The sequence below is a fragment of the Mesoplodon bidens genome, assembly GCF_964165515.1.
Source record: "Mesoplodon bidens genome assembly, chromosome: 4".
NCBI lineage: Eukaryota > Metazoa > Chordata > Mammalia > Artiodactyla > Ziphiidae > Mesoplodon > Mesoplodon bidens.
Genome location: NC_138160.1, coordinates 17,138,364 through 17,156,909, shown reverse-complemented (window position 1 = coordinate 17,156,909; position 18,546 = coordinate 17,138,364). Strand labels below are relative to the sequence as shown.

General features: G+C 35.7%; 1 protein-coding gene across 1 annotated transcript in view; it reads left to right on the top strand.

Moving 5' to 3' along the window:
• CDH18 (cadherin 18) overlaps positions 1–18,546 on the top strand; it is a gene marked incomplete at both ends in the record, with an annotated part of 320,575 nt that overhangs the window by 246,259 nt on the left and 55,770 nt on the right. The window contains one exon of the mRNA XM_081233726.1: positions 4,209–4,345. Coding sequence (XP_081089852.1) covers positions 4,209–4,345 — 137 coding nt within the window. The remainder of the gene's footprint in view (positions 1–4,208; positions 4,346–18,546) is intronic.

The following is an 18,546-nucleotide window of genomic DNA, read 5'->3' as shown; positions in this document are numbered from 1 at the left end:
AACAGTATGGAGGTTCCTTAAACAACTACGAATAGAACTACCATATGACCCAGCAATCCCACTACTGGGCATATACCCTGAGAAAACCATAATTCAAAAAGAATCATGTACCAAAATGTTCATTTCAGCTCCATTTACAATAGCCAGGAGATGGAAGCAACCTAAGTGTCCATCACTGGATGAATGGATCAACAAGATTTGGCACATATATACAATGGAATACTACTCAGCCATAAAAAGAAATGAAACTGAGCTATTTGTAGTGAGGTAGATGGACGTAGAGGCTGTCATATAGAGTGAAGTAAGTCAGAGAGAGAAAAACAAATATCATATGCTAACACCTGTATATGGAATTTAAGAAAAAAATATCATGAAGAACATAGGGGCAAGACGGGAATAAAGACACAGACCTACTAGAGAATGGACTTGAGGATATGGAGAGGGGAAGGGTAAGCTGTGACAGAGTGAGAGAGTGTCATGGACATAAATACACTACCAAACATAAAATAGATAGCTAGTGGGAAGCAGCCGCATAACACAGGGAGATCAGCTCTGTGCTTTGTGACCACCTAGAGGGTGGGATATGGAGCGTGAGAGGGAGGGAGACGCAAGAGGGAAGAGATATGGGAACATATGTATATGTATAACTAATTCCCCCTGTTATAAAGAAGAAATTAACACACTATTGTAAAGCAATTATACTCCAATAAAGATGTTAAAAAAATTAAAATAAATTAAAAAAAAGAAAGTCAGTCAGTTTCTGTGCACCATGGTCTAATGCTTTAGGAAAGCCCAATGGCATACGTCTTTACCACTATTCTTTAGTTTCTGGATCGTGTGTCTCTTTGAATCAGATTTGCTTCGTACCCCTATCTTTTCTCATTTAAATTGATTTTGCATGTTGAATCTTCTTTAATTAACATATATTTATTATTAGAACAAACGGTACACAATATAACCAATTCCTTGTTTTGATCACACAGTTTCAGGTGATGTGTTCTCTTTCTGTCAGGTGTTATTTTCACTAAATGAGCTCCTAGATTTCTTGGGATGCTCTATAACTTGGATCTCTGTGGTGATATTAATATCTTCTGCTATGTTTGTGCATGTGTGTCCACAGGTTGTTATGAGGTTTATACCTGAGCGATATGTTCTAGGTACCCTGTTAACACCGTATGCCTATGAAAGGCACAGGTTGTATTTCAGTTATGCTTATACTCTGTTCTAGAAAGTATGATGAAGTTTGTAATATTTCCATCACCACAATCAACTATCTTCTGAGATTTTCCTCATGTTAAAATGGAAGAAGTGTCTCTGTTACTTTCAGTGGAAATCCTTATATTTGTGCTCTGGAACACAGTCTGTTCACATTCTCATGAATTTTCTCTTTTTAGATATTCGCCCCCCCTTCTTTTTTGTGGCTGCACCACATGGCATGTGGGATCTCAGTTCCCCCATCCCCCCAGGGATCGAACCCCTAACCCCACGTTGGAAGTGTGGAATCTTAAACACTGGGATGCCAGGGAAGTCCCCTTTTTTTTCCTCCCTCTTTCAAAATTATTATTTTCTTCAGCAAAGACAGTGACTAATATTTCCCATATCAGAAAAAAAAATAATTTGTCGAACCCACTTCTCTGATGACATAAGCCACCATTTTTCTCATCTTTACTTCAGGTACTGTTATCCGATAAAATCTCAGGACTCATGGGCTTCCTATATTCACATTCAATATACCTTTGAATCCACTACAGTAAAACTTCCATGAAACTACTCTTTTCAAATTAGCCAATGATGTCCATCCTGTCAAATACAATTCAGCCTTTAGTAACCTCACTCAACTTAATAAAATTTACCTCAGCTGTCCACTTAGAACACTCTTTTCTTTACTTCTATGCCTCCTCTCCCTCCCAGTTTTCCTTCTCCCTTGGGCTGTTCCTCTCCTTTTGCTGGTACCTTCTCCTGTTCAGATGCTGGACTGCTTTAGACTCAAAAGTTTGGATGCTGTACTGCTCAATCTTTCCCTTCCTTTTCTCTTACAACTCTCTCTCAGATGAGATTGTTCCCATTACTTTACATTTAGGCTGATCTATCTCAAATTTATATTTCCTGTTCAGAAAGTACACTTGAACTCCGCACCCATTTCTAATTTTCTTCTTTTTATTCCATATGTTTATTTAATTGACATCTAAGATATAACATGTCAAAATCATTGATTTCTCCCAAAGGGAATCTTTCCCCTAAATTTTTATCCAGCTCCATGAATGGGCTTATTAATTACATGCTAGATCAAGTATATAGATACAACACAAAAATTGAGTCATTTGTAATTTCTTCTTTTTACCAATGCCACCACAACGAAAAGCTTTATAGGTTATAGTCAATATATAGCACTATTTTATACACTTCTTTTTCTTCTAATTTTTCCACTTTTGTCCATGATGACATCATTTCTTTTCAGAATTGTTTTTAACATTCTACAATCCAAGATTGAATGCAGCCACTGTTATTTTTCCAGAATCTAAATAGATCCGTTATTTCCTTTGTTAAATATGTTTTCCCATCGATTTTATAAAAAAAAAATTAAAACTCTTTACCATGTGCTATAGGATTTGCTCGTCCTATGCCCTAGCCATCCACTTCATTCATTCTGCCAGGTACACTGAAACACCTATCTGTTTTTAAACCAAGTCAAGCTTTTTCTTTAATTTAGATCTTTGCACTTTAGTTCCCTATATTCAAACATTCTGCCCCTTGCACTTTTCATGTAATAGTTCATCTTTTTTTTCTTCAGGTGTAGATGAAATGTCACTTAAGCTAAGATTAATGATGAGGGAAGAAGTATTAGAGGTTTGAGGAGAAAAAAACACCTCATTAAATTGTTTTAGGAATAGTTTGGAACATTTCTAGAACATATGATGATTGTTGACTATATTATTTATTCACATTTATGTTAATTAACTATTGCTGAATAATGTAAAACCCCAAAACTCAGGGTATAGGAAAAAGTCATGTATGCCCATGGTGTATGTGTCTGTGGGTTAGCTGAGGATCAGCTGAACTAGGCTGGCTTCTCTTTGCCAAGTCTGCTCATCTCCAGGGGATTCATTCCTACATTTGCTCATTTACTAGGTAGCTCTACTCTAGTATGGGAAGCTGACAATTCTGCCCTGGGGGCTCATCTTTCTTCTGGGAACCAGTGGACTAGCCCTGGAATGTGCTTCTTATGGTAGTGGCAGAGCATAAGAGGAAGCATTTAAAGTCTCATGAAATCTAGACCCAAATGTGGAACAGAACACCATCACTTGCAACTCATTCTATTGCCAAAGTAAGCTGGAGGCCAAACCTAATAGAAGAGAGCCCTACAAAATTACATGAACTAGTGAGGGAAGAAGATTTGTGGCTGAGGATGCAAACTACTTCCTGTTTATTTTCTCATTCTTTGACTAAACAAGGTGCTAGGTGATGGAGACACAATGGTAATTATCTAAAATGTTTTGTTTTCCATTTTGTATTTATCTTCAAGCCTCAGCTATGATGAAATTCTAAGATAAATTAATCTTTGACATCTGTTATCCTAAAAACATTGTACATATAGCAATGAGAAGTTTCATTAAAGGTTTAATTTTTTCCCCAATGTACTATGGTCTTCACAGAGGCAGTTTTTTAAAATCCTTCCCTTATTAATTACTATGCTTTTGCTATCTACTACCTACTATTCTATTCATGGAGTTTAGTGTTTTGTTTTTTAACTTTTTGAATTAGTAATTGAATTAAACCTTAATTAAGGACTGACAGAAAAATAATTGATATCATTTCTGTGCAAATATAAAACGGGTGGGCAAATCTTAAGGGCCAAATATGGGAAGCAAAAATACACATTTCAGGGCCTCCCTGGTGGCGCAGTGGTTGAGAGTCCGCCTGCCGATGCAGGGGATACGGGTTCGTGCCCCGGTCTGGGAGGATCCCATATGCCGCGGAGCGGCTGGGCCCGTGAGCCATGGCCGCTGGGCCTGCGCATCCGGAGCCTGTGCTCCGCAACGGGAGAGGCCACAACAGTGAGAGGCCCGCATACCGCAAAAAAAAAAAAAAAAAAAAATACACATTTCAATATTTGAGTATATTAGATTTAATACCTCCCTTGGTTCAGTTTTCTTTTCTTCATTATAGTATCAAGTAAAAGAGTATCCAATTTTTGTATTTTTCTCTAGATACTTCATTGACTACAATGCTCAAGATGACAGGTTTTTTAACATTGATGCCAACACTGGAACGATTAAGACTACCAAGATTCTTGATAGAGAAGAAACTCCATGGTACAACATCACAGTTGCTGCCTCAGAAAATGGTAAATTTCTTTACATTATGTACCATAGGAAAGATGTCACTTATACACGAAGATTTATGCTGAGACTTTCTCTGGAGCAGGGCTTTCATGATTTCTATTTTTTATGCCATTATCTAACAGAGTGCACAGAATGTAATCGATAAAATTACTCACTGTCAGATGCAGTGAATAAAGATTATACCTTTTTCTTTACTTTAATCTCCACAAAGTGGTGGAAAATTGGTATCACAGAACACTTAGTCTGCATCACTGAGTCAAAATATTTGGTTCTCTTCTTAATTGTGAGATTTGCTTTGGCATGTGCTTATGCCTTACTTAAGTAGAAGAAGAATGCTTCATATACGGTGGAGCAGTTTAGGAAAATAAGGAGAAGAAACGAAAATCTAACATTTTACTTGAATAATTTTATCAATATAACTCTCTTCCTCAAGCTTCAATTAACACTTAGAAATTTTATAGGAAAAGAATAGCTCTTGGAATTTCAACAGGCAGGTCTAAGTTCTTTTCAAGAGACGTACATGGTATGCAACTGAGGAAGGCCATTGTGCCATCCCCATCCAGAGCATTGCATTGTGCTAAATACCTAAGTTTTTTTTTTAAAGCATAAATATCAACAATTATCTCTGAGTTCAAAAAGATGTACATAACTGTCTTCAAATGAAATTAGAATAAAGCTTTAGGAAAATGGACTACTGTCAAGAAAATGAAGTTTTTCTTTAAATGTTGAGAAATAAATGAAAGGTACAAATTGCCCCAAGTTTAGTATTATATATACTATACTAAAATTTAGTATAGTATGCCCAGCTTACATATACATTTTAAAAGATTCCAACATACACATGAGTGAACTATAAATGTTAAAATTTAGGAAAACTTCATGTTAGAAAATAAAGCTATGTAAAATGAATTTATGTTCTCTCTTTCTTTTGCCCTCAGAAGGTCTAAGAAAATTTTAAAATATTAAAACTTCATTTAGAAATAGTTTACATACCATACCATTCACATTTTTAAGGTGTATAGTTTAATGAGTTTTAGTAAATTCAGAGCTGTGCATCAATCACCACAATTGATTTTAGAATATGTTCATTACTTCAAAAAGAAATCCTGTACCCCTTAGTCATCACCCTCTACTCCCCCTTCCCCATGCCTCAACCCAAGAACCGACTAATCTAGTTTTTATTTCTATAGATGTCTTAGTCTGTTTAGGCTGCTATAACAAAATAGCATAAACTGAGTGCTTTAAACAGCAAAGATTTTTTTCTCACAGTTCTGGAGTCTGGAAATCCAAGATCAAAGGGCCAACAGATTTGGTGTCTGGTGAGAACCCAATTCCTGGTTCATAGATGGCTGTCTCCTAGTGGTGTACTCACATGGTAGCAAGGGCAAGGAATCTCTCCGGAGTCTCTTTTATAAGGGTACTAATCTCACTCCTAAGTGGTCCACTTTGAATTCTGGGGAGACATAAACATTCAGTCTATAGCGATAGATTTGCCTTTTATTGGTATTTCATATAAAATAATCAATAACACATGGTCCTTTGTGACTGGCTTATTTCACTTAGCATGATATTTTCAAAGTTCATTTACACTGTAGCATGTATCAGTATTTCCTTCTTATTGATAAAAAAAATTTCCATTATATGGATATACCACATTTTATTTATCCATTCATCACTTGATAAATGTTTGTGTTGCTTCCACTTTTTGCCTAATTTGAAGAATGCTGTTAAGAGCATTAATATGAATGTTTCTGTGTAGTTGAGTTTTCATTTCTTTGGGATATATACCTAGGAGTGGGATTGTGGGGTCATAAAGAAACTATATTTAAAATTTTGATGAACAGCCAGATTGTTTTCCAAAGTGGCTAAATTTTACATTCACAACAATACAATATGGGGGTTCTAATTACTCTATATTATTACCAGTATTTATTATTACATACTGGCCATAACCATTCTAGTGGGTGTGGGCTGATAGATCATTGTGGTTTATGCTCTTTTATAATGTCCTTTACCACAAATCAATAATTAAACTACTCCAGTCTTTTCTATTCCACCTGAAATTTTCATGTTTCGTATCTGAAAAATCAACTCAAGTGGTTTCCATTTAGATATTTTTTCATCACAGTATTTCCCTTTGAAAATAAGCATTTTCAAAGGGAAATACTGTGCTGAAAAGTTACTTTTAAATGAGTGTTATAAAGAATACATGAGTGGGTTCATTTGTTATCATTCTGGTTAATTTTCATTTTCAAAATAACGAGACTAGGTCTAGATTTGCATGTTCTTAGTCACCCAAGGACAATAAAATGGCTGTCAAATGATAAAGGCTCGTTTAAAATTAGTTTTAAAATAAAAGAATAAATGGATTGATATACTGAAGTAGTTGTGATGGAGACACTGAAAAGTCTCCAAAAATATTGTGTAGTTCTTGAGAACAGGTTCCATGTACAGAAGAAGAAAGGGAAGAATCCCTGGAGAGAATGATATTTGCTTGTCAGAAACAATAGGGACTTATTTTAAAATAACATCAACTTCAACTCCAGAGGTATTTTGATCAGAAGCCATACCTCAGATCACTTCTAAATCTCACCTCAGCCCAAATAATATTTGTATCAAGTAGAAGCTAATTTATAAATATACATGAGTTCAAGTATATCATGAAAATTATATTATTTGCAATCATTACAAAAGGAAATGTTCATTTTTACTAAAGTAACGTCTTAAATATGTACTAACTGCGTTCTTTTTCTTTTGTTTCCTTTTTTTTTTTTTTTTTACTATCTGCTAGTATTTCATATGGGAAATGAGTTAATACACATCTACTAAGTAAAACAGTACAGTAAAGAGTAACATCCTGAATTTTATAGATGGTAATAAAGAAGCCTTAGAGACTCCTCAATGAGCACTACTAAAATATAATTTAATCCTAATCATAAACAGGTATGTAGAAAGAATGAGCACTAGTTAAGATTTTATAGCCATATTGGGAGACTGTGTCTGGAAAAGCTCACATTCACTTACTGATTGCTTGGCCTAAGTGCCTATTAAACAGAGTTGGGAGCCCTTCCGTGTACAATTGTTTGTAAGCATTTACTTTAACATAAGCCATGTCATCAAAGTATTTTCTATTTTGGATATTTTTTCAACAGGATCTTTTTAAAGGCCTTTTTTCTTTTTTTAGTGCAGTTTTAGGTTCATAGCAAAATTGAGAGGAATGGACAGAGACTTCCCATATATTCTCTGCACCTTCACATGCTTAGCTTTCTCTGCTATCAACATTCCCTCAACAGAGTGATACATTTGTTACTATTGATGAACCTACATTGACACATCATAATCAACCAAAGTTTATAGTTTAATTTAGGATTAACTCCTTAGTCTATGGCTTTGGATAAATGTATAATGGCATAAACCCATCAATATAATATCATACAGAGTAATTTGAGTGCACTAAAAATCTTCTATGCTGCACCTGTTCATGTCTCCCCATCCTTACCCCTGACAACCACTGATCTTCTTATTGGCTCCATAGTTTTACCTTTTCCAGAATGTCATGTAGTTGAAATCATATAGTATGTAGCCTTTCAGGTTGGCTTCTTTCACTTAGTAATATGGATTGAATGTTCCTCCATGTTTTTTATGTCTTGATAACTCATTTCTTTTTGTACTCAATAATATTCCATTGTCAGCATGTACCAGAGTTTATCCATTCATCATCTGAAGATGAATTCATCTTGGTTGTTTCCAAGTTTTAGCAATGATGAAATAAAGCTGCTATAAACATCCATGTGTAGGTTTTTGTGTGGCCAGAAATTTTCAGCTCCTTTGGTAAATACAAAATATATACTCCTTAGATCATATGGCAAGAGTATGTTTAGTTTTATAAGAAATTGACAAAACATCTTATGAAACAGCTGTGCCATTTTGAATAGCCACCAGATATGAATGATTAAGAGTTCCCATTGTTCCACATCCTAACTAGCATTTGGTATTGTCAGTCTTCCCTGTATTTGGGCCACTCATACATATTAGTAGTATCTTGCTTTAATTTGCACTTTCCTGATGAGGTATATGTGAAGCATGTTTTCGTATACTTATTTGCCATGTGTATGTTTTCTTTGGTGAAGTATCTATTAAGGTATTTGGCCCATTTTTTAATCAGGTTGTTTGTTTTCTTAACGTTTAATTTTGACTCCTTTGCATGTTTTGTGTAACTAATTTATTAGATGTGTCTTTTGCAAATATTTTCTCCCAGTATGTGTCTTATCTTCTCATTCTATTGACATTGTCTTTCAAGAGCAGAAATGGGATTTTCTAAAATCTTAATGTAACAGTTTTGAGGAGACTGTTGTTCTATGGAATTAAAATTAGAAGTTAATGTTTTAAAATACTAGTTTAGCCTACCTAGGGCTTAAGAGAAGATAAATTTACCTTCTCTGGGCAGATGAAGCAATGCACCAGGATTTAAGAGAAAATAAGAGCAAAGCACCTCTGTGCAAAAGAAAACAAAAACAAAATATTGGTCTTTCCTTCAGGTGCACAGGCCTCCTTCTAGAGGACCAATGTGAAACCTGAGGGTGTCACAGCTGAAGTGGGCATCCTTTGTGCATTCAGGTGGGGCTCAGATTCAACGCAGCTGTTAATTACATGATGTTTGGCTCTGCTTTTTTCATCCTATGGTTCTAGGTCAAAGTGATTATTCAGCTGCCCAGTCATGCAGGACAGGCAGGAAACGTGGGTCTGGTCTATGATATCTTTTACTGCTGCAGCTAAACATAACTATCAGCTATTTGAACTTGTATGGTGTGCTTTACAGCCATGTCATCCTAACAAAAATGTTTTGTGAAATAGAGAAGACAGATATTTTCTCATTTTATAAGAGAAAGGAAAGTGAGACTCACAAAAAATATGAATCTAAATATTTTGGTTCCTAGATCTGTGCTTATTCTAATATGACCCTCTGTGGCAGCTGATGTCCATTGAACCCAAGTACTGGTCAAGTATTTTAACTGATTGAGGTTTATTCTATTATTTTAAAAATTCATTCTGATACATAAGATTATTTTCACAATTTTAAAGAATACACTAATAATCAGATAAATTCAATATGTGTCTTTGGTCAGGGAAATAGAAAGTGGTGTCTTATTATCACATATAAGAGTTCTGGTGGAAGGGTACTTTGTCAGTAAATACCTGTGGAACATTTATGTTACATGTAACAATGTAATCCATAATGGAGCTATTTGGTAACTTCTATTACTTTTCTATTAATGTGTAACAAATAATCATATGATTTCTTTAGGTCAGAAGTCCAGGAGTGTTCAACTGAGTTCTCTGCTTTAAATCTGGAAAGACTGAAATCATGTATCAGCTGGGCTGGGCTCTTGTCTGAAGGCTCCAGGGAAGAATCTGATTTCCCGCTCATTTTCCTTGTTGGCAGAATCCACTTTCTTGAGGATGTAGGTGTGAGGGATTCATTCTTTTTCTGGTTGTTAGCTGAGGCAGTTTCCTCCTCTTAGAAGCTGCCTGCATTCCTTTACCTTCTTCAAACAAGCAACAGTGTGTCAAATCCTTCTTATGCTTGAATCTGTTCAATTTTCTCTTCTGCTACCATCTGGAGAAAGTCTTTACTTTCAGTGGTTTTCACCCAACTGGGTCAGGCCCACCCAAATAATCTTTGTGTTTTAAGGTCACCTGACTTGGAACATTAATTACAACTGCAAAATTCCTTCAAAAGAGTACACAGATTAGTGTTTAGTTGAATAACCAAGGGACAGAAATCATGTGCTGGCACCTTTAGAATTCTACCTACCATAACCCTAAAATATCTGTAAAATTTGGGGGTATTATTTTTTTATAGGATAATAAATATTCTTTCAAACTTATATGTCATCACTTACTTTTCCTTTTATAGGACTCCTTAGTAAAATAATAGCACTAGTAATCACTCAATAAGTAGTTCTTAATATATTTTTCAAGTGACTAGCTCTCATCTCTCTCAATTTCCATGTTAATGTCTCAGCTCAGATAATGTATAGTTTTATTCGAAGTGCTTTTCAGAAACTGCCAATGTGTTCATCACTTCCCAATAGCTAAACCAAAGAGTACTTTTCATTTCTTATCTCCCCTGGTTCCTTTGTGATGTTTGAATATATTAATCAACATCTTTCCTCTTGGAATGTTCCACTTCTTTGGCTACCATTCCAGAACTTTGGTATGGTATACTTTATAATCTTGGTCCTAAAGTATACCTTAACTAACTCACTCAGAATACATTAATAAATTATATTTGCTAGGTAGTGTAGTATTTTAGGCACTAATGATATTGAGGGTATTATTTTGTCTTTGAGGAATTTGAGTCTAATGAAAAAGATAAGTTAAGCAAATAATTGCATTATGGATAATTACTGTGATGATTTCTTTTTTTTAATTCTTAAATTTAATTCTTTTTTTATACATCAGGTTCTTATTAGATATCCACTTTATACATATTAGTGTATATATGTCAATCCCAGTCACCCAATTCATCCCACCACCACTCCCCCACCCCCCGTGTTGCTTTCCCCCCTTGGTGTCCATGTGTTTGTTCTCTACATCTGTGTATCAATTTCTGCCCTGCAAACCAGTTCATCTGTACCATTATTCTAGGTTCCACATATATGCGTTAATATATGATATTTGTTTTTCTCTTTCTGACTTACTGCACTCTGTATGACAGCTTCTAGATTAATCCACATCTCTGCAAATGACCCAATTTCGTTACTTTTTATGACTGAGTAATATTCCATTGTATATATGTACCACATCTTCTTTATCCATTTGTCTGTTGATGGACATTTAGTTTGCTTCTGTGACCTGGCTATTGTAAATAGTGCTGTAATGAGCACTGGGGTGCATGTGTCTTTTTGAATTACGGTTTTCTCTGGGTATATGCCCAGTAGTGGGATTGCTGGATCATATGGTAATTCTATTTTTAGGTTTTTTAGGGAAGCTCCATACTGTTCTCCATAGTGGCTGTATCAATTTACATTCCCACCAACAGTGCAAGAGTGTTCCCTTTTCTCCACACCCTCTCCAGCATTTGTTGTTTGTAGATTTTCTGATGAGGCCCATTCTAAGTGGTGTGAGGTAATACCTCATTGTAGTTTTGATTTGCATTTCTCTAATAATTAGTGATGTTGAGCATATTTTCATGTGCCTCTTGGTCATCTGAATGTCTTCTTTGTAGAAATGTCTATTTAGGTCTTTGACCTATTTTTGGATTGGGTTGCTAGTTGTCTTGATATTGAGCTGCATGATTTGATTGTATGTTTTGGAGGTTAATCCTTTGTCTGTTGATTCGTTTGCAAATTTTTTTCTCCCATTCTGAGGACTGTCTTTTCATCTTGTTTATAGTTTCATTTGCTTTGCAAAAGCTTTTAAGTTTCATTAGGTCCCATTTGTTTATTTTTGGTTCTATTTCCATTACTCTAGGAGGTGGATCAAAAAAGATCTTGCTGTGATTTATGTCAAAAAGTGTTTTTCCTGTGTTTTCCTCTAAGAGTTTTATAGTATCAGGTCTTACATTTAGGTCTCTAATACATTTTGAGTTTATTTTTGCATATGGTGTTAGGGAGTGTTCTAATTTCATTCCTTTACATGTAGCTGTCCAGTTTTCCCAGCACCACTTATTGAAGAGACTGTCTTTTTTCCATTGTATACCCTTGCCTCCTTTGTCATAGATTAGTTGACCTTATGTGCATGGGTTTATCTCTGGACTTTCTATCTTGTTCCATTGATCTATATTTCTGTTTTTGTGCCAGTACCATATAGTCTTGATTACTGTAGCTTTGTAGTATAGTCTGAAGTCAGGGAATCTGATTCCTCCAGCTCTGTTTTTTCCCTCAAGACTGCTTTGGCTATTCAGGGTCTTTTGTGTCTCCATACAAATTTTAAGATTTTTTTCTTCTAGTTCTGTAAAAATGCCATTGGTAATTTGATAGGGATTGCATTGAATCAGTAGATTGCTTTGGGTAGTATAGTCATATTCACAATATTGATTCTTCCAATCCAAGACCAGGGTATATCTCTACATCTGTTTGTATCATCTTTAATTTCCTTCATCAGTGTCTTAGAGATTTCTGCATATAGGTCTTTTGTCTCCATAGATAATTTTATTCCTAAATATTTTATTATTTATGTTGTTATGGTAAATGGGAGTGTATCCTTAAATTCCCTTTCAGATTTTTCATCATTAGTGTACAGGAATGCAAGAGATTTTGTTGCATTAATTTTGTGTCCTGCTTTACCAAATTCATTGATTAGCCCTAGTGGTTTTCTGGTGCCATTTTAGGATTCTCTATGTGTAGTATCATGTCATCTGCAAACAGTGAGAGTTTTACTTCTTTTCCAATTTGTATTCCTTTTACTTCTTTTTCTTCTCTGATTGCCATGGCTAGGACTTCCAAAACTATGTTGAATAATAGTGGTGAGAATGGACATCCTTGTCTTGTTCCTGATATTAGAGGAAATGCTTTCAGGTTTTCACCATTGAGAATGATGTTTGCTGTGGGTTTGTCATATATTGCCTTTATTATGGTGAAGTAGGTTCCCTCTATGCCCACTTTCTGGAGAGTTTTTGTCATAAATGTGTGTTGAATTTTGTCAAAAGCTTTTTCTGCATCTACTGAAATGATCATATGGTTTTTATTATTGAATTTGTTAATATGGTGTATCACATTGATTGATTTGCATATATTGAAGAATCTTTCCATCCCTGGGATAAATCCCACTTGATCATGGTGTATGATCCTTTTAATGTGTTGTTGGCTTCTGTTTGCTAGTATTTCATTGAGGATTTTTACATCTATATTCATCAGTGATATTGGTCTGTAATTTTCTTTTTCTGTAGTATCTTTGTCTTGTTTTGGTAACAGGGTGATGGTGGCCTCATAGAATGAGTATGGGACTGTTCCTTCCTCTGCAATTTTTTAGAAGAGTTTGAGAATAATGGGTGTTAACTCTTCTCTAAATGTTTAATAGAATTCACGTGAAGCCATCTGGCCCTGGACTTTTGTTTTTTGGAAGATTTTTAATCACAGTTTCAATTTCATTACTTGTGATTGGTCTGTTCATATTTTCTATTTCTTCCTTCAGTCTTGGAAGGCTCTGCATTTCTAAGAATTTGTCCATGTCTCCCAGATTGTCCATTTTATTGGCATAGAGTTGTATGTAGTAGCCTCTTAGGATGCTTTGTATTTCTGTGGTGTCTGTTGTAACTTCTTTTTCATTTTTAGTTTTATTGATATGAGTCCTCTCCCTCTTTTTTTGATGAGTCTGGTTAATGGTTTATTAATTTTGTTTATCTTCTCAAAGAACCAGCTTTTAGTTTTATTTATCTTTGTTATTGTTTTCTTTGTTTCTATTTCATTTATTTCTGCTCTGATCTTTATGATTTATTTCCTTCTGCTAACTTTGGGTTTTGTTTGTTCTTTCTCTATTTCCTTTAGGTATAAGGTTAGATGGTTTATTTGAGATTTTTCTTGTTTCTTGAGGTAGGCTTGTATTGCTATAAACTTCCCTGTTAGAACTGCTTTTGCTGCAGCCATAGGTTTTAGATTGTCGTGTTTTCATTGTCATTTGTCTCTAGGTATTTTTTGATTTCCTCTTTGCTTTCTTCAGTGATCTCTTGCTTATTTAGTAATGTATTGTTTAGCCTCCATGTGTTTGTGTTTTTTATGCTTTTTTTCCCTGTAATTGATTTCAAATCTCAAAGCTTTGTGGTCAGAAAAGATGCTTGATATGGTTTCAATTTTCTTAAATTTACTGAGGCTTGATTTGTGACCCAAGATGTGATCTATCCTGGAGAATGTTCCTTGTGCACTTGAGAAGAAAGTGTAATCTGCTGTATTTGGATGGAATGTCCTATAAATATCAATTAAATCTATCTGGTCTATTGTGTCAATTAAAACTTGTGTTTCCTTATTAATTTTCTATTTGGGTGATCTGTCCCTTGGTGTATGTGAGGTGTTATAATCCCCCACTATTATTGTGTTACTGTCAATTTCCTCTTTTAGAGCTGTTAGCAGCTGCCTTATGTATTGAGGTGATCCTACGTTGGGTCCATATATATTTATAATTGTTATATCTTCTTCTTGGATTGATCCCATGATCATTATGTAGTGTCCTTCCTTGTCTCTTGGAACATTCTTTATTTTAAGGTCTATTTTACCTGATATGAGTATTGCGACTCCAGCTTTCTTTTGATTTCCATTTTCATGGAATATCTTTTTCCATCCCCTCACTTTCAGTCTGTATGTGTCTCTAGGTCTGAAGTGGGTCTCTTGTAGACAGCACATATATACATATACATATATACATATACATATATACATATATATATATATATATATATATATATATATATATATATATATATATATATATATATATATATCTTGTTTTTGTATCCATTCAGCAAGTCTGTGTCTTTTGGTTGGAGCATTTAATCCATTCACGTTGAAGGTAATTATCGATATGTATGTCCCTATTACCATTTTCTTAATTGTTATGGGTTTGTTTTTGTAGTTATTTTTCTTCTCCTGTGTTTCCCACTTAGAGAAGTTCCTTTAACATTTGTTGTAGAGCTGGTTTGGTGGTGCTGAATTCTTTTACCTTTTGCTTGTCTGTAAAGCTTTTGATTTTTCCATCGAATCTGAATAAGATCATTGACAGGTAGAGTAATCTTGGTTGTAGGTGCTTCCCTTTCATCACTTTAAATATGTCATGCCATTCCCTTCTGGCTTGTAGGGTTTCTTCTGAGAAATCAGCTGTTAACCTTATGGGAGTTCCCATGTATGTTATTTGTCATTTTTCCCTGGCTGCTTTCAATAATTTTTCTTTGTCTTTAATTTTCACCAATTTGATTACTATGTGTCTTGGTGTGTTTCTCCTTAGGTTTATCCTGCCTGTGACTCTCTGCACTTCCTGGACTTGGGTGGCTATTTCCTTTCCCATGTTAGGGAAGTTTTCAACTATAATCTCTTCAAATATTTTCTCAGGTCATTCCTCTTTCTTCTCCTTCTGGGGCCTGTATAACGTGAATGTTGTTATGTTTAATGTTTTCCCAGAGGTCTCTTAGGCTGTCTTCATTTATTTTCATTCTTTTTTCTTTATTCTATTCCACAGCAGTAAATCCCACCATTCTGTCTTCCAGGTCACTCATCCGTTCTTCTGCCTCAGTTATTCTGTTATTGATTCCTTCTAGTGTATTTTTCATTACAGTTGTTTTATTGTTCATTTCTGTTTTTTTTTTTTTTTTGCTCTTTAATTATTCTAGGTCTTTGTTAAACATTTCTTGCATCTTCCCGATCTTTGCCTTCATCTTTTTTCCGAGGTCTTGGTCATCTTCACTATCATTATTCTGAATTTTTTTTCTGGAACCTTTCCTATCTCCACTTCATTTTGTTGTTTTTCTGGGGTTTTGTCTTGTTCCTTCATCTTGTACATAGTCCTCTGCCTTTTTACTTTATGTGTCTTTCTCTGAATGTGGTTTTCATTCTACAGGCTGCAGGATTGTAGTTCTTCTTGCTTCTGCTGTTTGCCCTCTGGTGGATGAGGCTATCTAAGAGGCTTGTGGAATTTTCCTGATGTGAGGGACTTGTGGTGGGTAGAGCTGGGTGTTGCTCTGGTGGGCAGAGCTCAGTAAAACTTTAATCTGCTTGTTTGCTGATGGGTGGGGTTGGGCTCCCTCCATGTTGGTTGTTTGGCCTGAGGTGACCCAACACTGGAGCCTACCTGGCTCTTTGGTGGGGCTAATGGAGGACTCTGGGAAGGCTCACACCAAGGAGTACTTCCCAGAATTTCTGCTGCCAGTGTCGTTTTCCTCACAGTGAGACAAAGCTACACCTCGCCTCTGTAGGAGACTGTCCAACACTAGCAAGTAGGTCTGTTCAGTCTCCTGTGGGGTCACTGCTCCTTCCCTTGGGTCCCAATGTGCACACTATTTTGTGTGTGCCCTCCAGGAGTGGAGTCTCTGTTTCCCCCAGTTCTGTTGAAGTCCTATAATCAAATCCCTGTAGCCTTCAAAGTCTGATTCTCTAGGAATTCCTCCTCCCGTTGCCAGCCCCCCAGGTTGGAAAGCCTGACATGGGGTTCAGAACCTTCACTCCAGTGGATGGACTTCTGTGGTATAAGCGTTCTCCAGTTTGTAAGTCACAGATGCAGCAGTTATGTGATTTGATTTTATTTGTGATTGTGCCCCTCCTACCATCCCATTGTGGCTTCTCCTTTGTCTTTTGATGTTGGATATCTTATTTGGTGAGTTCTAGTATCTTCCTGCCGATGATTGTTCAGCAGTTAGTTGTGATTGCAATGCTCTCGCCAGAGGGAGTTTTAGTGATAAATTTTTTAGGGACTAGAGAAACATGAAAACATGGTGACTTAATCTCTCTAAGAGGACCAGTGAAGATTTCATAGCATGGGTAATTCATGGATTCAGCCTTGAGATGAGTAAAGATTAACCTGCATTCTGCTGTCAACTGTACCCGTATTATTCAGGGTGCTACAGAGAAACAGAACCAATAGGATTCAGAATCAATAAGGTGATTCAATTTGAGGAATTGGCTTATGTTGGCTCCTGCAGTTTTGGAGGCTGGCAAGTCTAAAATCCTCAGACCCCATGTCCTAGGGTACATCTTAAGGCCAGAACTAGGGAGAGCCATTGCCTCAGAGGACATCAGGCAAGAGAATTCTCTCTTATTTGAAGGAGGATCAGCCTTTGGTTCTATTCAGTTCTTCAGCTGACTGGATAATGCTCACTCACATAAAGGAGAACAATCTGCTTTACTCAGTCTCCCAATTTAAATGTTAATCTTATCTAGAGACAGTCTCACAAAAGCACACAGAATAATGTTGGACCAAATATCTGTGACCCCCATGAATTAGAAACTGGTTGTGGCCCAGTGTCCTGGGTTTTATCAGGCCCTGCACATGATTCTCATTCATGCTAACGTTTGAAAAAACATTGACCTTTGTGATTCTAATGTAAATTAAGTTTAAGAAACATTGTTTTTAATAATAATTTGATTTATGTCATAGTTCCATGTAGTGCTACTCTCATGGGCATGCACACATGTGCATGCACACACACACAGTCACTCACACACATACACATGTCCTGTTTGCCTGAGAAATAAACTTCATATGCGACATATGTGGTTTTTCTTTATAATATTTTGCCCTCTGTTCTCAGCTTAATCCTGTGAAAAATATATATCACGCTTTTAGTCACAGACCTTCAAACAGGTCACATTCTTTAAATAAGTTTATAATCCTTTCATCTCTCAAAGCCCTCTTCTCATTTTCTTCTGCTTTACAAACAGCTATTTTCGTTCAAGAACTTTTTCATATGTCACAACATCTGTGAAATTTTTCTCAACTTCTCAGGCAAACTTTACAGCTCCTTCCCTTCTGTACTCTAACTTTATGTGGGCCTTAGAATAATGTCCATCACTTACTAGTCTTGAATATAACACTTATCACATTTTATTGTGGTATTTTTCACCTTTACTACATTGTGAACATCTCAAGTCTAAGAATCAGGTCTGTTTTTTCTGTGTTTATCAGAGTATTCTCAAATTCTTCATAAGTTTTCGGACAGGACTGGGTTAATAAAATTATGTTGAATTCATGAATATTATTTGCCCTCATTTCTCCACCCACCTTAATTACCCAACAACTTCATCATTCACTACACATTGCAATGATCACTGTATATTTCTCATTTTACCTAAAATATTCAATTTCTCCTTGTTCTATGCACTGAATGTGAGAATGTATTCTATCTGATCAATACACCAAAATGGGACTCTCTTTAATAAATTGCTTGCATGACAGTTGTACTTCCAAAGGAGTCAAAGTCGAAAAGATGCTTGTTTATTCATACTTCTAATGAGTCCAAAAGGTACTGCTGTCTCTAGAGTTCACAGTTTAAGCAACAATAACAACAATTGCATGTTTGTGCACTGATACGAAGATTTGCCTCAGCTCCCTGCTTCATTTTGTCTCTCAGATTATATGCATAATTCAAGTCCAGAAACCAATGCATACATGTTCTTTATTCATTGAATCTTTCTCATTTTTCTCCCTCAATTCTCATGCAAACATATTCAAAGATTAGGATCCACAAATTTCAAATTTAGTCCAATTGTTAACTGCAGGC